This window comes from Takifugu flavidus, chromosome 18, assembly GCF_003711565.1.
Source record: "Takifugu flavidus isolate HTHZ2018 chromosome 18, ASM371156v2, whole genome shotgun sequence".
Classification (NCBI taxonomy): Eukaryota; Metazoa; Chordata; class Actinopteri; order Tetraodontiformes; family Tetraodontidae; genus Takifugu; species Takifugu flavidus.
Genome location: NC_079537.1, coordinates 6,929,326 through 6,953,213, shown reverse-complemented (window position 1 = coordinate 6,953,213; position 23,888 = coordinate 6,929,326). Strand labels below are relative to the sequence as shown.

At 44.7% G+C, this 23,888-nt stretch overlaps 2 protein-coding genes across 12 annotated transcripts in view; one reads left to right on the top strand and one right to left on the bottom strand.

Moving 5' to 3' along the window:
- Window positions 1–542: 542 nt before the first annotated feature.
- The window catches only part of LOC130514680 (septin-9-like), a 38,914-nt gene continuing 15,568 nt past the window's right edge, over window positions 543–23,888 (bottom strand). For 5 of the 7 annotated variants that reach the window (XM_057014411.1, XM_057014415.1, XM_057014414.1 and 2 more), the window contains 10 exons: window positions 18,646–19,398; window positions 5,951–6,157; window positions 4,940–5,068; window positions 4,743–4,824; window positions 4,528–4,665; window positions 3,094–3,211; window positions 2,480–2,575; window positions 2,234–2,330; window positions 1,914–1,965; window positions 543–1,728 (listed from right to left, as the gene is read on the bottom strand). In XM_057014411.1, the coding sequence (XP_056870391.1) occupies window positions 1,587–1,728; window positions 1,914–1,965; window positions 2,234–2,330; window positions 2,480–2,575; window positions 3,094–3,211; window positions 4,528–4,665; window positions 4,743–4,824; window positions 4,940–5,068; window positions 5,951–6,157; window positions 18,646–19,398 (1,814 nt within the window). In that variant the 3' untranslated portion in view covers window positions 543–1,586. Of the gene's footprint in view, window positions 1,729–1,913; window positions 1,966–2,233; window positions 2,331–2,479; window positions 2,576–3,093; window positions 3,212–4,527; window positions 4,666–4,742; window positions 4,825–4,939; window positions 5,069–5,950; window positions 6,158–11,368; window positions 11,519–18,645; window positions 19,399–19,789; window positions 19,924–23,888 lie in introns of those variants that run through there. The other 2 variants (XM_057014413.1, XM_057014418.1) reach the window with 2 other exon arrangements.
- On the top strand, window positions 14,083–16,878 carry LOC130514681 (uncharacterized). 5 transcript variants are annotated; one of them, XM_057014419.1, is made up of 3 exons: window positions 14,083–14,187; window positions 15,168–15,261; window positions 15,638–16,878. In XM_057014419.1, the coding sequence occupies exon 3, from the start codon at window positions 15,642–15,644 to the stop codon at window positions 16,665–16,667; it is 1,026 nt and encodes a 341-aa protein (XP_056870399.1). In that variant the 5' UTR covers window positions 14,083–14,187; window positions 15,168–15,261; window positions 15,638–15,641; the 3' UTR covers window positions 16,668–16,878. The 5 variants fall into 5 exon arrangements, with proteins under 5 accessions (XP_056870399.1, XP_056870403.1, XP_056870402.1 ...); XM_057014423.1 differs by lacking the exon at window positions 14,083–14,187 and having other exon boundaries at window positions 15,019–15,261; window positions 15,638–16,355; window positions 16,428–16,878; XM_057014422.1 differs by lacking the exon at window positions 14,083–14,187 and having other exon boundaries at window positions 15,019–15,261; window positions 15,638–16,371; window positions 16,444–16,878.

Sequence of the window (23,888 nt, the reverse complement as noted above, 5' to 3'; positions counted from 1 at the left end):
CAAGCAGAAAACACAAACACGCGCACGCACCTGACGCACATGAACAATTAGCTAGACAGGCTTTTCAGTCCAGCTAGCTAAGTAATAAATGTAAGGGAAAACGTTGAGCGAGCTGAATCTTCGGTACAAACTAGTGTTAAATGGTGGCACGTCTGCTCACCAGATGGGATGGGTGGACTCAATTATACAACGCGGTGAAGGATGAGGTGCACCTGCGGAGAGCTCAGCACTACATGTGCACGTCAGTTCTGCAAATACCCTCAGTGCCAGGTCGGGCTTTGATCCGGCTGTGGCAGTCCTTTTTCTCACCACTAGTCGCCACCAATTCCACCAGGAAGGGGGGGGGGGGGGCTTTTACGAGTGTTCACTTCCTCTTTACTCCTAGTTTAAGAAGCTGACAGCGTGACATCACATGGATCCGCTCCCCTCGCTTGTAAACACCGACTGAAGCGCTCAAGTCATTAGTAAACAAGCAGGCAGATGCATCAATCCCAGAATAATCAACGAAAAAGCTGTGGCGAATTCACGTACAAATATAGAAGTGACTTAAAACTTTAACCTTTATTTCTTTAAAATAAGATAAAGTAAATTTGTTAATAATACAAGTACAAAAATGCATCAGAACATAAAGGAATACACAGAGGAGCGCGTGACGGCGACACTGGAGGGTTCAAACAGATAAACCTCTTGGATATTATAGGAAACAGAAGTGAAACTGGGCTGATAAGTGGAAGAATTCTTTTCTAGATAACCAGAGAAAATGTTTGAAAATTGTCTAACGCTAAAATTGGCAACAACGAAGTTATTTTATTTCCAGTTTCAGCCAACAACCACCAATAAATAAGGCACTATGATGGGCCCCAAAACAGGAAAACTGTGTGAATGCGTGCCAATGATCCGAATAAATGGACCACAAATACTTGCAGCTGACGAAGAGTTCACATTTTATACGGCGCATAAATACTTATTTCTCTTAAATCACTCCAGATATTTCTATTAATAGACAATGATATTTGTTATCAGGAATTTAAAATGGTTTGAAAACACCAACATTTAACAAAGAAAGCAAAAGACGTGAGAAAGAAAGATAAATGTACGATGTGCTGCTCGAGTAATGCGTGACTGCATGTGCAGCGTGTCCCTCCGCCATGAGCGACGACACGCCGTCGTGGTCAAGTGCAACAGTGGATGTCATCACAGCCCACGTGTGTTGACACAGCTGCTTGGATCAGGATAGACAAACACGACTTTGTAAAAGCAAAGTAAAACTGGACCAGATTAAAATGTTAATGATTAAGGCGGTTCTGATACCGGCGCTGGTCAGAAAAACAAAAACAAAACGGGAAGTTTAAACTCTGGAAGCGTGTCCAAACGCAAAAGCATCAAATCTCTGCTCACTCTCAGCTGTACAGAGGCCAGAAGTTGACATTGAACGTCCGTGTGGCTGCACGTCGCCAAAGTAGAGTCTCTCAGTCTTGAGTCTGTATCCCACCTGGGAGTCGACCATGGATGGAGTGGTGGTGGTGGTGGTGGGAAGGGTCACGGGGTCAGCGTCTCATATTAGATGAATTCTACCCATCTGTCGTCTACATCTCATGGGCCACCAGGTGATGCTCTGGGATGCCGTTGGCGTGAGCCACCGCTGTGTTGTTCTCATTCAGGCGCCTGACTCGGTACATTTCGTAGTGGATGCTGCTGGTGATGTCCTTTATGTTCTGCATGTGGGTCCTGCAGGAAAGAAAGGATAAACGCTTCATACAAGATATCCAATCATAAAATCAGAAAGCCTATGTTGTTTTGAAGATAATCAAAGCTAATGTATATTCTGTTCTGCACATACAGAACAATGAAATTAAAAATAAATTAAATAAAAAAAAAAGATAAAGTCACTGAAAAATCTAAAATCTCTGTACCTGATGAGCAGATCTCTCAAGTAGGCAAACTCACAGTGGGCTATGTTCTCAACTGTGGGAGAGAGGAGTAGGGAATGGTTATCAAGTAGAGAAAAATATTAGAAAATCTCAATAATAAATGGGAGAAGTCAAAGATAAATGGAGAAAACGTGCTTAGCAGCCACCAAGTTGTTGAAAGACAACTTCCAAAACATTCCACTAGGGGGAGTCAAGGTACCTTAAAATGTTTCATCTGGTGTGTGTTTGTATGATTATTGAGTGTCAAATAGGAAAAAACAAGGTCAAATGGCTTGAAATGGAAAGAACTACAGTGTGTTTACCTTCGATGGTTCCCCACTTTGTTTTCCTCCCCAGCAGCCTCCTCCCGTTGACCTGGTACTCCTGATCACTGCCCACCACAGCAAATGGTATCATCTCCTGTTCAACAGTGGAGTTCGAGGTAGTTTAATCCCACCGTTACTCCATGCATCAGGCACGATCGTGCTTCTGGCTACAACTGTGAGCATGATCGTCACCACAGCAGCCATAAATATCTTTTAGCCCCAGAACTTGAACATGATCCTCACCCTGATCTTCTCGTTGATCATTCTGTCCTCGGCATCCTCGTCAAATTCCTTCTGAGGGTACACGTCGATGCCGTTGGCTCGCAATTCTTCTCTGATCTGGTAAGAGAAGGTTCAAACATTAAACCAAACTAAATCCACCGCAGTTTAAAAAGGATCCACTCTCAGATCTTCAGTTTCAGGTATAATGGTGCAGACGGTTACGGTTCTCTTCAGAGTCGTCACACTGTAGACTGAATAGATTATAGTGGTATTAATGCTAATCTCTCCTTTAATCTACTCCAAAGGTTCGAGCTTATTTATTAATTCACCTCTGTGTGCAGTTCGAAGAGAAACGCGAGTTTAATGGAGAGAACACCTGCCAGGCAAATATGACAGACAACAGGAAATCCCTGAAGACGTTTATAATAAATGCATGAACACATGCAACATTAATAGCCGAGCAGAAGAATAAAAGCGTCATTTTTTATTGAACTATCTAGAGCGGTGGGGAGCAAAGAGGAGCTTATTGTCAGCTTTGATGCCACAAATGCAAAACACAATAGGATGTTTCTGGGGTAACGATGTGGATTAAACATGAACATTTAACAGAAGACACAAGAAAAACAAGATGCTACCTTCTTTTTGAAGAAGTCCCTCTCCTCCAGGGTGAGTGTGTCTGCCTTGGCAATGACGGGGACAATGTTCACCACCTTACTGAGACGCCTCATGAATTCCACATCAAGAGGCCGCAGACTGAGAAGGAAAAATAAGGCATAGATGAAACACATCTGATCCAGCAGGGGGCAGACGACAGCTCCTATACTACACGGTATAAAATGTGTGAACAGCTGCTTCTCAAGGTTAAAAGAACCTTGGATCAGTTTCAGGGCCTTCTCCACAATTTGATCTCATCCTTTTCATTTAGCTTCGGCACCAGGCTAACGACCCAGCGACACAGAACGATTATTGTCAAGAAGAAGTCTTGTGCACTCGCACAGGAAAATATCGGTAAAGCAAAAAGGAAAAATTGATTATGTGCTCACAAACACCCACACAGACTCTCTGTCTCTTACTGCCTGGCTCCCATTAGACCTTTAAAAGCGAACCCTGAGCAGCTGCTGGCCGGAGCATGTGACATCTGCACTGCTGGATCAACATGAATCACTACTGGATGAGGCACAGAGACAGGAGAGTGCTTCTCACCAGCAACCCTGCCTGAGCAAAGACGGGAACACTTTAATGGAACTCCAAGCCCGACAATCTACAGCAGCTCTACCGCAGTAACACGACTGTAGCGTCTGGACACCATAACATCTTCCCTGTTCACTCTGAACAAGCGCCTGAACAACAGTTTAAGCACGTCAATAAAAGCCAGATGTGTGTGTAAGAGATCCAAGAAGAGAATGTTTCTACTGCTGGTGTGTTCTGAAAAGTGTTGGATCAAAAAGGTTCAACCTTTGTGTCTCCACCATCAAGAATTTGATGGGAAGGAGACCAGTAATGTTAGCAAATGCTAATCAATGGAGCTAGCCCCAGTGGAAACATTATTATTTTATCACATTTTTTTAGGAGCTCAATGTAAAAACTGATCATAACTCAACACACTGCCAACAGCTACAGCAGCGCTGTCATGCAGACTTACATTAATGTTAACGCTAGCTTCGAAGGCAGTTTGTGAACGCCACTAACGCCATAACATTCGAGTTGACCAAGTTGGCACGTTTGGAACAGGAACTAAACCAAACTTAATTTGCCTTGACTGTCCATGTTCCAACTTAGCTGTCGGCACCAGACACAGCCAACAATGTGCAGTTAATCAGTTCGGAGAGAAGGTGCCCAGGGAGTCAATTAACTGGAGCTTTGCTGAAGTTATTGGATTACGCTATGAATATCACACTTCAAACGTAAGCGTGAAACTGAAAATTCACATCACACCAACGGTTTAGTTGACAGAAACAACTGAAGTTCAGGCTCTTACGGAGAAACACTGAGGGGCCTGTGGAAAATACACTAAATTCCGACAATAAATTGAATTAAATGTCGTTTAATATCATTTCAGTGTGCATTACCAGTGTCCAGTAGGGGGGATGAAGTAAATGCAACAGTGGACTCTGGAGTCTGGAATCCTTTTCTTCCTGTTGATATTGATCTCCTCCTGCAGGTACGCCTCATACTGGTCATTAATGAACTTCATGATGGGCTGCCAACTAAACGGGATCAATGGAGAGGATTTTGAGGAAAAAGAGTAATTCATTCCACATAATGGAGGTTTTTTACAACATACCAGTTCTCATTGTTAATCTGGTCTCCAAAGCCTGGTGTGTCAATGACTGTCAGCTTCATCCTCACCCCCTTTTCCTCAATGTCTGCACACACACGCGCACACACAGGAGGATATATTTCAGCACGTCAGAGAAGCCAACATTTATGATATTTGCCTCCTTTAATAAAATGACACTGGGATCATATGTGGTTCCGCACCATGGCTGATGGACTTAATTTCCACCGTCTTCGGAATCTTCTCCTGGGCTGTTGCCAGCACAGACTTACGACTGACTTTGGACTTAAACAGTGTGTTCATCAGAGTCGACTTTCCCAGGCCGCTCTGTCCTGTAAGCACAAACATACAGATTATACAGATTACACTCAGGATCTACAGAGGCATCCGTTGGTCGATAAACCAAAAACCAGGACATATGAAGGATGTGCAATGACACTCATTGGGCTGAGGTAGAGACAGACTGCAGGTCCCTGTCTGCATAAACACTCCCAAAATGGTAGTCGCATTCCTGACTGCAACCCAAACACACCATCAATACTGCTGTCAGGTCCGTAGTAAAAGATCAGGAACTTTGCAATTAACCTGTACAAAGAAGTTTAGAATGACAGAAATATTTTAAGGTCAAACATCCAAAATTAACTTTCATAATTTCCCCACATTTAAGATGAAGATGATAAATCTAAAGATGGTCGGGTGACATTGTCTCCAACCATAAAAACACCATCCCAATTACTGGCAGCGCTTCTGTCAAACATAATTTGAGATGAAGGCGGATGCCAGAGCGCGGTGGTTTCTTTTACCGCCACCTCTGCATCTTAACCCCGAGGCGTCTTCATAACCACCAAGTTTATTTGAAGATGAAGCAGAGCAGACACACCAAGGTGAGGCAGTGGGGGGGGGTTATGATGACCTGTCTACTACCACTGAGCTTGAGCTGTGTGTGTGTGTGTGTGTGTGTGTAATTAGCTCCTGTTTTACAGGTGTGTGATCACAGTGATGAGGCTCACTGAGAAAGAGCCTTCCAAGTCCTGCTGTGTGTGGCTGCTTATTAAAGCTGGTTTGAGGCTTTTATTTACCGTCAGAACCGGATTACAGAGAAAACCAGAATAACAGGACTCGTTTGATAATGCTGACTGGGCATGTTTGAGGATAAACACACATTTATAGTCAGGGACAGAACTGACACTAACACAAACATGCTACTTACTTACCCACGACCATTATGTTCAGTTCAAACCCTTGCTTCATGGCCTTCCTCCGCATCTGCTCCAAAATGGCGTCAATCCCCACATAACTGAAATCCATGGCAGGACCCCCGGCCTTGTCCCCATACAGGCCAACCACTGCTGGGGTCACCACAGTTTCCGGCACCGCTGCCTCAGTCATGGCACTGTTGTAATGGGAAATTACCTCCGACCCTGTGATATGGGGAAAGGAAAAAGAAAAAAAAGAAGGTTGACAGAACGTTCAACAACGTGAAATAATGAGCAGCATCACTGCTGTTTGCTGTGTACTTCACAATGTGAGGCTATGCAAAAAAGTACCACTTTCTCTGATATTACTGGAACCATTTAGCCAGCGATTATCCTGCTAGTCCTTGCCAAGATGTCCATTGACACCATTCTGGTGCCTGCCCTTCTCATCAGGCTCCAACAGTAGCAGCAGCTTTGAAAACTGGCTTTGTCTGAAGGGCTACGTCTCATTTGTTTGGGCTGAAGTCAAGTGTAAAAATGGCCAAACTTTAGAGCTTGCGTGCCCCCATATTTCTTAGCTCTAAAAAGTTGCCAAGCAACTAGAAAAGGCCTGGCCTTTGTTACTGCTCCCAGCCAGGAGCGACCCAGTGTATTAACATCATTAAAGTACAAACTCTCATTTTGGACAGATTAGATAAAGAGGGTATGTTAATGATTACTATACCATAGAGGTGCTGGAAGGCAAAGTCTGTTACCTTCAGACAGTCTGTTCTGACTTACAACCTCGCTCTTGGCAAACTACTGTACAATGGTATTCAGTCACAGATGTGCACACAGAAAAGTGGCTTTTTAACAAAGCGATGAGACAGCGTAGGTTAGGAGATCCCTGCAGAACAGTTCAGGACTGCTCCCCTCACAAAGCCTCCCTCAGTCCTCAGTGCAGCGTTACTGTCCTGCTATTGTGAGCTGAAACATGAGCTACTTACACAGCAAGCCTCTGTTACAGAAACACACCGTCTGCACACTCTCCTACTCACACACACTTAAAAATAATTAAAAAAAACAGCAGCCCTGTAGGCAGGCACATGCATGTGCATGGAAACATGACACAAATGCACAGATTTGTGCACAGTGGATTAGATGGGGAAACAGTGGCGCTGGTTGACTCCAACATTAAATGTTACCTTTATATTGAGTTCCATTGTGTGTGTGTGTGTGTGTGTGTGTCCCACCTATGGAAGCAGCTTCTCTGGTCTACTTCACCACTTCCCCATCCTGTTCCAACACTCAGTCAGCAGCTTAGCGTGACTTACTGCCCTCCATGTCTGAATCTGCTCCTCCCACATTCCCTCACCTCTGCTCCTGTCCCTTCTCCAACCTCACCCTTTCCTCTCTCCACATTCTGTCTTATCTCTCACTGCTCACTTCCATCCTCTGCTCTATCTCCCGTTTGACACCACTCCCTCCCAAATGCTCATACCAAGTGTTCTGGGCATTGTTGACCACTACCAACCTCATGATATCGTCCTTTGTGTTACGTTTTATTCACCCCTATGGAAGTCTGTGTATCATTCCCGCAGACTTGGGGGACAGGAAGGTCTTGGAAGATTGCCGTGGGAAAACAAATAAGAAAATTCACTCTAATTATAACTTAACAGCTACAATCCTGTTTTCCGTCCTATTGTGAGCAACTGATCCCACAGTGTAATGAGGCTCAGAAAAAACCAAAGCTGAGGTCTAACACAGTCATTAGGAAGCCTGCTGGGAACCGTCTAAATAATCTTCCGGTTTAGAAGCCAAAGGTCCTTATACTCGTAGAGTTTCCATGCTGATCAGCCAAAGTGCTGCAGAGATGCGATGTCCACCAAATACAGGTGTTAGGACACAGCTGTAAGGAGCACGACCCCATAACACATCACAGAAATCTGATCTCTGGCATGGTGATGCTGCCAGACACACCCATCCAGACACAACCCCCCACCCCCACCCCCACCCCCGACTAAAAGGTTCATGCCAGGTCAAATTGAATTGACTGATAGTGAGGAGCAAATATGTTGAATGATGTTTGAAAAACACATCTGTATTATATCAATGATTTTACATATTTTCCCTTCAGCAATTGGACTGCAAACATGTGGAGCTGCAAAAATTAAACTCAATTTAATAAAAAAAAAAAATGAAAAAAAAGAGGAAAAGACATGACTCATTTTTGTGAGGGTATTTTAAATTACGGTAACTTTATGGAGTGGGGAACGGTTAGTGGTCCACATACCACAACGCATTCTGAAATGGAAAAACAAGGAGAAGAAAACAGAAAGCAAAGATCAGACCATGTGCATGTAAGCATGAATAAAGGAGAAAAAGCACAATGGGAGAAGACCGCAGAGGATGGGGAGAAAGAAGGACGAGGCCAGGAAAATGAGGACTGGGTCTGCAATGACAGAGCCAAAAACAGCAAGAAGGAACATTGATTTATTTCACTTCTGAACCATTCCACCCAAACCAAACAGTGGTAGGAACACAGCTGAAACACTGTCGGATTTCAGATGTGAAGAACAGAAGAACACTGTGACTGCGTGAGTCGTCTGTGTTCAGTGGACAGGCGGTTAAACCCGCTGAGCCCTGCTCCGTCTGCCCAGGGTGTTGATCTTGACAGCCTGGCCAGCAGGTCAGAGGTCATGCTCCCAGTTTAGGTCACAAACCAGTGGTTTGGCCTCCTGTACAAACTGACCTACGTCACTGATGAGGACTGGAACACTGGACCAAGACAGAAGAGAAGCTTGTTGGCGTGGACCCAAAACAAGGTCTCTGCTTTCAAGTGAACTCGGGGTTTGAGGCAAAATGGAGTAAAGCACGTGTCCTTTAACTCAATATTGTGCTTTGTTGTTGCCCAAATTATTTCCCAGCCTCGCACCCAAACAGATCCCAGGTTAAAGGAGTGGGAGGGGCAAATATGGTTGGTTGCATTAATGAAGTCAGAATGTTTGTGCAGCAAGGCTTGGTTCCCAGACCCCTGATCATTCAGCCCTGTGCACTTTGACCTCTGCAAATTCACCTGGGATTGGACACGCTCTGTCGAGCATTACAGATGATCGAGGAGCGTTCCAAACAGCAGTATTGGGAGCAGAATCCCACAGGTTCGTCTCCCCTGCCAGAGGAATGTTCATTTCCATATTGTGTTGGTGCACAAAAGATCTGTTGTGTCTCTGTGCTCTTAAGATGCACTCGGGTAACGTCCGGATCACACTAAAGTGTCCTTAACTGTAGAAGTTGGTAATTGCTCGACGGGTTTAATATGGTGTTCTGGAAAACCAAGCCGGAAATTCTGTATTTATTAAGTGAGGAGCTACAGTTGAGGGACGTCTTTCTGCTGCAACACTACATTCCTCAGGTAGGTGTCGGTAAAAATGAGCCTTCCAAAACAATGCTTAACCCGAGGCAACATTATCTAATATTAACTCTTAGGTGCATGTTTACATAGAAGGTAAACCAAACAGGAAGTTACCAATTTCATCACTAAGTTGGTCATTACAGAATTGTGGTAGTTATCTCGTACTTTATCAGAGGATAGAGTTTGAGGGGCATCAGCAATATGACAGGCTGACAGCTAGCATGGGTCCTAGAACTGACCTTTGCCCTGACACTTATCTCCCGCCAGGAACAGTCAGGCACGGATTTTAATGTCCTAAAAAGTACCTAATTTTAGGTGGTGCCTTCACTCATTGGAAGAGGGCAATTTTCTTTGAGTGCTGAGACTTGAAAAGTCTGAAAGAGCTCTAATGATACGTTGCTGTGTTATGTGTGAACGTGCATAAGCAGATGCACGTCGCTCTATCCACATCAGAACCAGCAGGAGCCTTTGACAGTCAGTGTGTGATATAGAGCCTGTGATCCTGTCCAGGCCTCAGGAGCTGGATTTATGGACTGACTGACCCAAATACAGACCTAAAGAGCACAATAGCAGCCTAACCCTTCAGAAGCCCAAATATTCCCCATGACCTGTTTTAGGCAACACGAGCTTTAACTTTTAATTTAATTTAGACTTTCTACAGTGGCTTTAGATTCATTTGATCTATCTAATACTGTCTGACGGTTGGGGGGGGGGGGGGGGGGTGTTAAAAAACAGTTGTTAGTATATTATTAGCTACAGTTGACAAGGTGAAGTATCATTGCATGAATTCAGGTTCCTCCTGACTGAGCGCCACATTTAAAACAATGTTTTATAAGCAAGTTTTACAAGACAGCTGGCATTGATGTACCGCCGCATACACAGTTTTGCAATTGTGAGAATGTACAGGAGGTCAAGAAAGAGCGAAAAGGCTTTAATTTTAGTTATAGTCCTCTGGCTGCATTCAGCTTGATTTTCAAAACCATGCCAGTGAATTCCTGAGCAGACATATGATCTTCCTGCACTGATTTACTGGCCGACTCAGCATAAACAGCCACAAATTCTACAGAAGGTAGCGACGCTGACCTTTTCAGAGCCCCATCAAACTCTGGTGAAAAGCCTCTGGTCTTGCCTGGCAGAGCCCAGGGGCCACAACAGAGCTCCTTTAAACCAGTGACACGCTGTGGATGAGTGAGACAAACCAGAGGGGGACGATTCTAGAAAAAAAAGTGCAGCCTGGTCGCTGGTTTCCATCAATTTTTTATCACGGAAGAGCGTAAGATGCTGCAGATTCTGAGGTCAGCCTTCACAACCCCGTGACACAATTCTGAGGTTCGGCTTTGTTCCGGTGCTGTCACAGTGGGCCAGTAGCTCCCCATCACTTTCACAATCACACACAAAGAGGCGGGCATGGAAAATAAGACTAACCAGAAAATATGCACAAAAGAGCTCAAACAAAAACAAATCAAATCCTCCGATTGTGGTGAAAATTAGATATCAAGTTATCCCGCCTGGAAAGGAACAGAGTACTTTCAGACAGTTACCATGAGCGATGAACATTCCATGCCATACTTTCCAGAACTCAGACTAAACACGATTCTCATCCAGTGTTCCTGCAGTCTATGAGCTTAATATCCAACTTCATGATTTGCCTCAACGAGCAAACATGTTTGCCATTAAATGATCCAGTCTAGTGGGGGACCAAGGTGTATGATGTCATCAGGTCTGTAAACAGTCCATTACTTCAATGTTGTGCAAAGAGACAACTTGCAATTTCACGTGCAAGCAAGCCCACACAAAAATGCTAAACCTGGTCCTCAAAGCAACAGAGGTTTCTCAGCAAATCCATTTCCTTAAACTTTCACACATTTAAAACAGGTTCGCTTCTCTTTTTGGAGTTGCGCTGAAAACAACGTTACCATTTTGTTGTACAAGCAACACTGAGGAAAAACCCAAGGAATAAACATTTACTCCTACCTCCAACTGCTCTCTGACAAACACAAATGTCACACACAAACACACACACACCATGCATGTGAAACACTCACCACTGTGTGAAATGTGCACACGGTGAGCTGTCTACAGCCGAAGTGCAGCTCCAGCGAGAGGCCAAACTCTGCTGTGGCTATGGAAGCGCTCTGCCCCTCCCACCTGAGATGGTCATGCGACACCCGCAGCGCATAAAAGACACGCCCACTTCCTTCAAGCACCCAGACGAAGGAAATAAAAGCCAGTATGCAAAATATAAGACGAAAACAAACATTTAAAGGAAAACGTCGAGTGTCTTCACTGAGGTTAATGTCCCTGCTCTTCTTCTCTTTATTTACTGTTTATAAGAGCCAACAGCAGACGAATTACTTTAGAGAATGACTGTTCCTATAGGTGGCATGTATGTGTCTGTACAGTTAAAGGGGAAATAGCTGCCTGTAGCTGCATGGGGAGCGTAATTATACACCATAGCAGTGAAGAATAACCCTGCACACAGACAGACACTAAGAAAAGACAGAGTTCCGTCTTTAACATGTTGGGTTCACCTCAAATGAACTTGTGTGATCAAACTCGGGTCTGACCAAATTAGGAATTTAAGAAACCTATTATACTCAGTTTCACAATGTGGGAAATGTAGTTTTCCCAAAATAACCCTCCACTATTCAACCCTCCCTTTGTTCCCTATAGATCTTCCTCTATCCGAACATTAATAGCCAATAAAAAGCTGAATTACATCGACATAAGTGAAAACTGACATGAGCTCAGGTTACCTCTGGGTTTTAATCTGACTGCTTTTGCTGGCTTTAGATCACAATTGTGCAAACTGGTTAACTCGAAGGCAAATCTCAGGGAAGATACTGAATCATAAATTTCACAGCTCTCACATTACACAGCTGTGCAAGTTGCTTTTCAGCTGCCATTTTCTGTGATCGTTACAGATTAAGATTAAGATGTACTTTATTCATCCCCATAAGGAAATTGAATAAATGTGATGTGGCCCTGGTGATGGTTATTACATACAACCTTCTCTCATGACTTTCATCCAAGATGCTGAGAAACGCGATTGTGTCTCAGCCAGAACTGTCCCCCAGTCCATCCTGAGGCGAACAGTCTCTCATATGTATTGTGAGAGGTAAAGCAGCCAACATAAATGTCTAGAATATCTCTGAAGACACAATAAACACATTTAAAGACAGCAAGACCACCTTCCAGATGGGCTCATGGAGTGGCAGGTTGAATGCAGAGCAGTCTGGCTGCGGTCCTCACAGTTTTCCAGAGTCTGCCATAATTCTCTGGGTGCATTAAATAAAACACACAGCTATCTGGCCAATGGCAGCAAAAGTTAACATGATTTGACTGAGGGACCTAAAGATATGTAGGTTTCAAAAGCATGGTTATTGTGACCCCAAATTATCACAGTTACTATCACAGTATAGTGGAAATGTGCTCAAAATGTTCAAAAAGTACTTGAACAGACACTGAAATCCTTTGATTTAGTTTTATGGACAGACTGGTAAGGAGGGCCAGCTCTGTCCTGGGATGTCCCCTGGACTCAGTGGAGGTGGTGGGAAACGGGAGGATGATGGCTAAGCTGTCATCCATGTTGAACAACACGTCCCCCCCCTACAGGACACCCTGACAGCACTGGGCAGCTCCTTCAGTGAGCGGCTGCTCCACCCTCGCTGTGTGAAGGAGAGGTATCGCAGATCTTTCCTGCAGGCTGCTGTCAGACTGCACAATAAACATAACAACCGCTAACACAATCTGAATATTATATATTCTGATATGTATATTGTATTCACCCTCTGTACTATGTACAGGTACACAGAGGCCGAGTATCCATTTATCTGGATTATTGTAAATATACATCCTCTTTGTATATTCCAAATCCTGTTCTATTTGATTTTATCTTATTTTTCTCTGAGTGCTCTTGCTGCTGTTGTTGCACTGTAAATTTCCCCGTGTGGGACAATAAAGGATCTGAATCTGAATCTTATGCGAGTCAAAGTTTTGTTGTTTTTTTTTTTTACTTGAATCATTAGTTAGCAAAAGTATAACTTATCGGTGCAGTGAAACCGGTTAATTTTCGGTTAATTTCCCACAAGGTGCATTAAAAGTTCCACTCAGGATATAAAAATGTATCTGTGTAGGTGTCAAAACAATAAGAGGAGATTCCACAAAGTCAGTGGCCAGATTTCTCCACGTTAAGGACTCTGGGATAATCTGACCAATCACCTGTGTGACAGCACCTCCTGCTGGCTGTTTGTCGAGTTGCACCAATCACGTTTGGAACGCGCACAACTTTTGCCGGTAGGTTCTGTTTATTACGAAACTCACTCTGCAGCCCAGGAATAAAAATATGTGTGGTGAGGTTAATGGGGGGTGAATCAGAGTCATAAATTATCAGTCCAAAGCATTTGCCCTGTGTCCTCATTACACTAAACAGTACCAATAAAAGTATGTTCCTCTTGTCTCTTCAGTGTATTAAAAATTATCAAAATTTTAATCATATAGAAAATATTGTTTTAATGACAGAATGGTGGGAAACACCACTCTTTTGTTCAGACCCTGTTGTACCTTATTCTGGAAGGTTTGTTGACAATATTTACTTTTATTATCAACATAATATATATAATATGCTTGATATTTTACTGGTGCAGAGTGTATAATAATTTAAAGGAGTCAAAAAGCCAAAAAATAGCCTATTTCCTGTCAACTGCTGGTGTTGCAGCACCCTCAGGCTCCACCTTCTTAAACATTGGTTAAAATCCTGTTCCCTACTTTCGGTTCACAGGAAACAAAACCTGCTTTGGCCTTTTTCATATAAAGCAAGATCAGAAGCAGCAGCAGCAGCAGCAGCAGCAGCAGCTTAACACCGGTGAGTCCTTTAATTATTCCAACACTATTTAAAGACCTTTTTTTTCAAAAAACCAAAACAAAAACATGTTTACAAATGCAGATTTCCAGGTAGATTTTCACGATGTCAGTGAGACCGCAGCTCTTGTCGGTGTGTTTCTGTGCCTGGTCTCTGTCTCAGCCGTATAAAGGCTGAATTCTATCAATCAAGTTTGGTAGATCTGTACTGTAGCACAGTCTCATCCTGCTCTACTGGTTTTCCAACGCCGTCGATGTTGAGGGTTCAGATAACACGAGACTGACGTTCAACATGAACAGAGGAGATTATGACTCACACTATTATGGCAACGCGGAAGCTCTACTGGACCGCCCCCCTTCAGAATACCGCGACTACACCATTGGCAATCTATCGGGATCAATCCCAAATTATGTTGTGAATCCTCCAAAGGAGGAAGCAGGAGACAAGCGTGACAGGATCATAATTACAGTTCAAAGGCAGATTATCGGACAGGGGGGACAAAGTTTATATCACGCAGCACCATCGTGGCCTCGGGTCAGAGTACGATTACACATTACATCACGTTACACCTTCCTGGCCACTACTAACCTGTTAGGAAACCTTAGAGTCTTTTGCATAATGCAAATGTCACACCTGAGAAATCGGTTGCCAGTTAAGCTGTATCATAAAGAACTTTCTTCCAAAGCTCTTCAGGAATATAATACTCATGGGGGGGGGTCCTTTTTTGCTGATACCGTCTATCTTGAGAGAAATTTCCTCTCCTACATGAGATGAGGGATGTAACACTGGAGCTGGAGCATAAAGTGAGTTCCTATATCATACAAGGAAATCACCTTTTGAAAGTAAAGATTTTACTAGTATCCTCAAAGGCAGTATTGTCATGTTTGTTTGTTTTTTTAATCACAAAATTCCATTCACCTTTGTTTCCTGACAACATTAATGAAACAACTGCACCCTCATGACATCAGCGTTATCCGTCTCAGGTTTCAATTCTGCAGAAATGCAGTCATTCATCAGAGATATCTGCTCTCACAAAGACGGACTGCCTTAACCATAATAAACCTCGGAACGCCACGGGTGAGCTCTCCTGCTTCAGAATCCTTATCGTTTTTATAAGATATACTGTGTTATTTATGCTGTATTCTTATTTGGTCGGCTTATTAGCCTTCAGACTTCGACGTCAGCTGCTCTACCAGCAGTTTCTCTTATTTTTTCTTGTATTCGGGCTAATGAGACAGGCCGTAGTTGTCGCCATAAGGTTCAGCTGCGTATCTTAGGAAACCCGGAGCAAAACTCCTCCCATGTTTTTGACAATTGACAATATATTCAAACTGACTTGGTTTGATAATGTAAACATTTCGTATAAGCATTAAAGTGTTTTGATTTTTCATTCATTCGTTTCTGAGTAAGGAGTATCTTAATATCTCTAATTGAAGGATTGTGATCCCTGCAGGACCATGCAGATGTCAGGAAGAGCAACGGGTGTCTTTGTAGCCCTGCTGGTTACGCTGGCCTCTGCGTCGGCTATACAAAAGCTCAACTCAATCAGCGATTTGAAGAAAATCCAGTTTGGCAAATCTGTCCCGAAGCACTGTCTCATTCTGCTCCACTGGTTTGCCAACGAAGTTGAAGTTGACAACAACCATGTCATACGGCTGACGTTTGACCCAAACAGCGATTATGGCTCGCATCATTACGGCAACTTTGAGGGGATCCTGGTCCCATTGCGTCGGGGGTACCGTTACTTCACCATTGGCAACGTCAACCACGACACGACTGTGCCACTTCCAGATTACGTTCTTCACCCACGGCAGGGCTACGATGGAGAAAACCGGGACAGGATCATAGTAAGCGCCTCGCAGCAGGTGATAAACCAAGTGTTCATCACGCAGCACTATCAAACATCGGAGCAGCGAGGGACACTGTATGATCCGAATCATACATACCAGATCACCACTGCCCTCTTGAGACAAATCCGAGAGTTTTCTATCAGAGACAATAATCTGCCGCTGTTCTACCTCAGGAACCGATACCAAAGCAATGCTGACATTGGCGACCTCCAACAGACATGGGGTAACCTGGCCTGCCTGGGGCTTTTTTTGGCTATCGTGATAAAGGAAACGCATACTCCACGTCAAGGCAGCAACAGACTGCCAAACACACCTGGACACCTGCCCACCAACACGCCTCGACACCTGCCCACCAACACGCCTCGACACCTGCCCACCAACACACCTCGATACCTGCCCACCAACACACCTAAAAACAACAACAATCCATGGCCCACCAGCACACCTCAAAACAACAACAGGCCCTCGTCCATAAGCTCTCAAAGCACAAGGTGGGAGTACACCTACAGTAATGACAACAATAGACGAGCAAACTGTTCATGTCGCTTTGTCTGTATTCTTGTATTCAGCTGCATTTTTATTCTTTTAGGATTAGTTACTGCATTGGTAATTTATTTCTATTTCTTTAAATAGATGGTTTATTCTTTCGAAGACATTCCTCACTGGGATCAGTCTGGGGGGGGGATCTAACATTCCAATAAAGACAGCTGTCATGAAATGTGTACAATGTTAAATCAATGAGCCTGAGGGAGTAACATGGAGTCTAGATTTGAATGTTTATGATTGAAAATGATTGTTCTGTTGTCACTGTAATAAAAACCATGCTCTGAGCTTCAACACCTGAGAGGAAGTTTTGCTTTTTATTTCATTACTGTAGACTCAGAGATGGAGATCATAGCTACTTAAAACTTTACTGGGTTTTTCAATGAAGGGTTCATTCTGACAGACCTGCTGCTTGAACCTCAAACCGTTACGCCCGTGTCTCAGCCATGCCACTACAACCCATTAATCCAAATACTGGCTACATAGACAGACAGCAGCCTAGTGTATAATCCATGGCATAACTGATTCTGAAATCACAGCCACCACACCGCAATAACTAGATATTCTGAAGATTGGAACAAGACTAAATGTGCTTCATGGAAACACCAAATCGCATCCTGTGGCAACATCAAAAGGATCTGCACAGCTGCTTTTCATTATATGTGCCAACCGACCAAAGCGGAACATGTCATTACAACACCTTGTACTAGGGAAAAAAGCCAACTAGAAAAACATTATTGCTTCATCATCGTGCACATCCGTCACTCTCTCTCTCTCAAACACCCCCATCTGTGTGAAGAAGTGCGCTGAGCTTGTGTAACAACATGCACAAAAGAAAGCAGACTCACACACAGCAGAGCAAGATAAACATCGTATGAGACGGTGTGCAGTCCTCTAATGGAGGACACACTCTTCCCTCCAGTGTCCTGTGACAGAACCAGCAAAGAACCAGCCGAGAGAAACATTCGCAGCTTTTGACGTTTTTCCAGAGACGGTGACCCTGGCTGAGAAAAGGACGGCTAATCAATTTCAGCCATGCTGCCCCAGCAGAGAGGTGAGGTCTCCCCCTCCATTTCCACCCACGGACCCTCTCTTTTCTCACATCTGCACAGTTCTTCCTAACAGGGCCTCCCGCCAAACGCACACAGCTGAGTCGAGCAAGGAGATGTAATCTGAGCCCAATGTGGCACCAGTTCAAACTAAAGCCTCTCGCTTTCCCTCGCTCGTTTCTCTTTTGCCGACACAAAACCACATTTTAGATATTTGGCCACGGAACTGTCCGATACTGCGGACCCTAAAACGGAGCAGGAGCAGGAGAAATGCAAAATCACCTCCCTGTATGCAAAAAAGAAACAAAACGGACAGACTTGCAGTTGCAATGTACTGCACAAAAAGTAGAAATGAGAGGCTTTCTATTTTTATGTTTTACGACCTCCAGATTTGGAATGTATCACCTCCCAGCTGCCTACGCCTGGATCACGCTCAACAAGTGAGAAGAACCTACCAGCACAGCTGTCCAGATACAACATTAGCATACACAAGCGTTTGAGCTAGAAAACAACACAATTAGCCTCCGTCTCACAGTGGGAATCTCACTGAAAGGTTACGAGGACACTGCGCAGCACCCCTCTGTGTTAACAAGGAAACTGACAACATTCCAATAACCATGACGCAGCGTGACGTCATGAGGAAACAGAAAGGGCCCTGTGAGGTGTAAGATGTCATGGTTGATGGCAAACAAAGGCCAAACAACTCCATCCCAGAGGTAGCGCTCGTGCGTAGCTCCACGGGTCCAGATGAGCTGGGCTGTTCAGCTGCGTGTTTGTAGTTCATTTGACTGCTGGCCTGGGAGAGGCCCTGGGATTCTCATCATCACCCTGCCTGACCTACATTCAGTTAACACCCACAGTCCAGTCAGCAGATGAGCGCTTATAGAAAGTTCTAGTTTGTGAGGGATTAAGAAGTCTTTGTTTGGAAAAGATCATAACTGCACAGTCAGTTCAGAGAGACGTGCGTGTTTGTTCAGAAGAGAATCAATAAAAACACAATAACGTGCGCAGGTACTCACTGCTGTCTAAAGGCCGGGCTGGGGGCAGCTCCGCAACCGGTGACTGCAACCGTTCCACCCTTGGTTCTGCCAAAGAAGGCAGAGGAGCGCTTGGTGCAGGGGGTGGATGGTTGTTCTCGACCGCACTGCCCGGCACTATTGCTTCAGAGTGTTTGAAGACGGGCAACTCTGGCCTCCTGGAGACGCCTTCAGTTGGGCTGAGCACTGGCGACTGCGGCTCCTGCCTCCTCTGAAAGGGCTCTGGGATCCTTGAGATCGGGGCCGAGGACAGATGGGCGTCCATCCTCTTGGGAGGGGCGGGGGGCTCACTGGGCCGCGTCAGGCTCAGCTCTGCCCGTCTGCTGGCGGAGCTGCTGATGGTGTTGGAGGAGCCGTCCTGGTTGGGGCCGCGACCGCTCAGGCCGACCTCAGGCCGTTTCAGGCCAAAACGGGCGATGCCAGCACTGGGCGAGTTGTCGATCTGCTTCGAAGACACCTCAATGGAGATCTCTGTGCGACGCGCCGACGCCGCATCGGGGTTGCGACCCCCGGACAACTCCATGCGCCTCATGCCGGTCTTTGGCGAGCGCGGATTAGAGGACTCGGAGGGGGAAGATCGGGTAGAGAGGTCGGAGTTGCGGGAGCTCAGGTCGTAACTCCGTTGGCTGGATGAGGATGACGTGGAGGAGCGGAGGGGGTTGGTGGTGCGGCGGGACAGTGGCGAAGGGTGCGTTGATGAATCTGCCTCCTCCACTTCAAATGACCGCTTCAGCGCTGTAAAAACAGATTGAAAGATAATTTAGAGTTAGTCAAGTACCAGAATAAAGAGTTCGACTGCCAGCTTGGCTTTGGCAGATTTGCTTCCAATACTGGGTGGAAAAAGTTTGAAAACCATTCAGAAGTTATTCAAAGTTTAATAAGTACCCATTAAACCCTCATGAATCACAGTATTCCTCTGAAAAAATAACGCCTCTCTGTGCAAATGTAAAGGTAAATTAAAAGCGACCAGCGCCAATTTAGCAAAGAAAAAAATGGTCAAACGAATGACTCATTTTAAAGTGGATGTTTAAGAGACAGTCGCGACAAAAACGAGAGCGTATTAACACATTTCACATGTCGGCGTCATTAACGCTGCACAAATGGCCCCAACACCTGCTCATCTCACCGGATTTGACCCGTTTCACGTAGCGCGACAGCATCGTCCTCGTTCCTCTCGAGACAACCCGAATCGCGTCAGAACTCAGTCAGGTTTGGCATTATTAACGCAAATGGACGAGTTTTATTTCGCCGGGCTGTCTGCGGCAACCAAGTCTGCGTGTAGAACTGCGGCGTGCGCGATCCCGTCGCGCACCTGTCGGATTGATGACTGACCGGGTCTCGCGAGAATACCTGCCTGATGGCGCGCCGGTGATGAATGGCGTCTCTGTTCACTTCACATTTCTTTGCACCGCGTCTGTCACAAAAAGGTTTCGTCCCAGAGACGCTAAGAAAAACCAACTTCATTTGAACAGGAAGAACCCCCGAGCAGGACCTGGCTCATGTGAGGGACGGGGAATGGGTCGGAGGGGGGAAATAGCGCAGAAACAGACACATACAAGTGTAGATAACCTCCCATGAAGTCAGATGTAGGTGTGGCACCAGGCTCACCTCAGCCCAGCCCGCAGACCAGAGGGGCCCCCACAAAGGAGCAGCATGGCCAGACCTAAATAAACAGCCTGCACTGGTTCAAGGGGCCTGCTTCCTGACTGATTATCTGAACACTAGAAGTTTCTCATCCTGGAACTGTTAAACTGCATGACCGCATGGTATCTGGGCAGGCTTAACATTCACTTATTATTTTAACAAGTGTCATTTAATAACAGTTTAGACCTGCAGAACAGATGACTGAGCACAATACCTTCTATATTGCATATTACCAGTTTATTACAGCACGGGAACGACAGGGAAATTACAAACTACAAAAACATTATGACGGGTGGTCACATCTGAATCATTTTATTTGCATGAACTGGTTTGGGCCATCTAATTTTCTTGGATGGCACGGTTGTGAGCATGCTGAGAAGTGCGTGCGCGGGTCACGGCAAAGTTATATGCGAAAGTTTGTTGGATGGGGCATTGAGGGATAAAGTTGCAGCTAATTCTCTGTATCTGCGCTGGTCTTTGCGCTGCACAGACAAAAGCCTGCCAGAACAATTGAAACTGTTTGACAGTGATTTTGAAATAACGACTGTGTTGCCGGAGAGCGTTGGGAGTGTGTCTGCTCCGTGGAAACAGAGACAGTGTTGTGTTCCTGTGTTTCTCTCTCTGTATGTGTGTGTTTAACACAGCTGCAGGAAAGTAATCCCAGCTTGATCTTCTCTACTGTGAGCCAAACTCCCTGTTTCTGGTAACGTCATACCAACCTCTGTGTGTGTGTGTGTGTGCGAATTTATCACAGCATCAATTGATTTAAGTAATACTAATGAGGACAGAATATCAGCTTTACTCCCCACTCTGTTGGCTCCCCCCACCAAGGATCTTTCCCTCATTTAACCTCTGATGTAAACTGGAATGGTGGCAAATTCTTTTCTAAACTGCATTATTTTCAGAGCAGCATTTATATACCGGTACCGTAAACCCGTGGACAGACAGGGAAGGAATGGCAGCCAAGCACGGTGTTGCTCAGCTAACATGCTGAAACACTTAAACTGTCAGAAAATCATAAGATGATGCTCCACGTTAGCGTAGCATGGAGCACTGGAGGATGAGCTTCACAAAGACATTCTACCCCACCTTAGAGGGTGATGAGATGTCAGAAACATGCATTGTTTTAACAGTTTAAAAAAATAATAAAAGGAAAGGAAACTGTCTGGGCCAAGCTGATATCAAACCCCAGTTTGCATTAAAAACCATCCAATTATTCAATTTCTAAGTTGTGCATCACCAGACCTGATTCTCATTTCCACTATTTTGCTCATTTAATGCCTCGCTTGTGTTCACACACGCACGCACGCACACGCACGCACGCACACGCACGCACGCACACACACGCACGCACACGCACACACGCACACGCACGCACGCATGCACGCATGGGTGATGCCTGTGAAATGGTGCATGCATGTAAAAACAGCATCACGGTTTGTAACTCTCATCTTATCACAGTCAGACTTGACTATTTATTTGTCTTTCCCTCAGAGCTCTGCTGCTGATGCTAACTTGCAAGGTTTGGGCTTTTATGGTAAAGTCATCTGAGCAAATGCTGCGGATTTGTCAGAGAGGTTACAGGCGCCTTTTATTTTAAATGCAATTAAATAAACAAGATGGAAGATAAAGGGCAGGCTGCATTCACATGGGGGATCCTTCATTATTTAACTGGGTTTTAGCTGCCATGAAGGAAAAGTGACAAAGGGACAATAAATGCCAGGTGGACTATTTTTTAAATCAGTTCAAAAAAGGAATATTTAAATACAGGAATATCTGATATTCGAAGACACTACTGACATTTCTCCTCCAGAGGATTGTTCCTTTATACAGTGAAGAATAACAGTTGCCTTAAAAGGCTCGGCTTGTCAAAAGGTGATTCAGCTCCCAAATTGGGTATTTAGCACTCTAAATATTTCTCAAAAAGCCAGCCTTTGTTTTTGGAGGTGATTATGACAGTTGTCAGATACACCTTCGACTATGTGCAAGGGGAAAAAAATGTACAAAGAAGATCTTTCATCGCAAGCTAGCTGTTTCTAGCCACAGCAGAGGAAACTGCTGATAAATCTGGGGGTCTTGCCTGGGGGTCAACACCAATGGAGTGTTCCCCCCACGTGTCTGACAGGGAGGGGGCAAAAAAGCAGTGTAGTTTAAAACCCGACAAAGACCTGCTGTGTTCATTCAGAGTGACTTGAACGCTTGTTGGCGTCATTAGCAGGAAACCTGTCCTGGCCGGTAAGCACAGAGCACCGTGATAATAGAGATAAGAGTGGAGACTTGGGGGGCGGCTATCATCAGCCTCTGTCAGATGACACTTCCTCTCCCTCTGCGAGGGTCCTTGTTTTGTTTTGTCAGAGAGTTCACTAGTTTAGAGCACTAGAAGAGCTCCATATACTGTAGATCTAAAACATTAGTGCAGTCGCTGCACATTCCCAATGACCAATTCACACTTTAAGACTTTAAAAATCTCATTTGTTTAAAGAGCCATCAGTGTGAGCTCAAATCGGAGTCTTTGAAAAGCACTTATAAAAAGTTAATACCCGGTTTTTGGAACGAACAGACACTCTGTGGTGCAACCAGAAAGTTAACGTCATTCTTGACTAACTAACATGATGGGATGGAGTTCCCTGTGGTCTCTGCCTGTAAAGAGCAGCTCAGAACCACAACTGTGGAATTTCCTCTCACCAGACCCCACCAGTAACCCCACCACGCAGAGGAAAAGAGATGAGTGACCATGGCAACATCAGCCAGATATGGATTATTGTCTATAGGTGGCTCCCAGTGTTTCAAAGTCCCCCCACCCCCAAATGTCCTTCTGTTGTACAATAAACAAAGGAGAGCCAAATCCAAGAGAATACACCCTTCTGAAGGATCTGTGTGTGTGTGTGTGTGTGTGTGTGTGTGTGTGTGTGTGCGTGTGTGTGTGTTAGAAAGAGTGAGTTCAGGGAAGAGAGAGACGTGGTCAATGATCTGAGTCAGTTTAATAGGCTGAAGTCACAGCTGAGGCCATCAACCTCACGGACAAAAAATTCCCATGTTCTGGCTCACTTGCGCACTCAAAACCAACTTTTTGCAAACTTTAGCCACTTCTAGCTGCCACAATGTCTCCTGTATAGCACTTCTGTAATAAACGCAGCTAAGTATTGACAGCAATCCACGTTGCTCTTTCTTGAATCGGTGTTTTAAAAAAAAAGAAAAGCTAGTTTACAGTTTAACGGCTTCTGTTGGGTTGAACAGCCTTTCTGTCACATCCCCCCCTGCTGCATGGGGGGAATATTACACAAACCCCCTCAAAACTGTGGTTCAACAATAATAACAGTTACAATAATAACTCTCCATATTTTTGCTAGAATTATTACTACTAAATGATTTGATTGTTTTAGAAGCCGCTATGGTGCTATGTTTGTTTTTTCTTGTTTGTTTTTCTTTATTCTCAAAGCACTGGTGGTCTTACTGGGCCAGGCCTCCCACAGAGGGGAGGCTTTTAATCACAACAGCTTTTATGGATAAATTAAAGTCAAATAAATAAAGAAGAGGGGAAAAAAAGCCAAATCCTCTAACCTAAATAAGCACTTCATGTG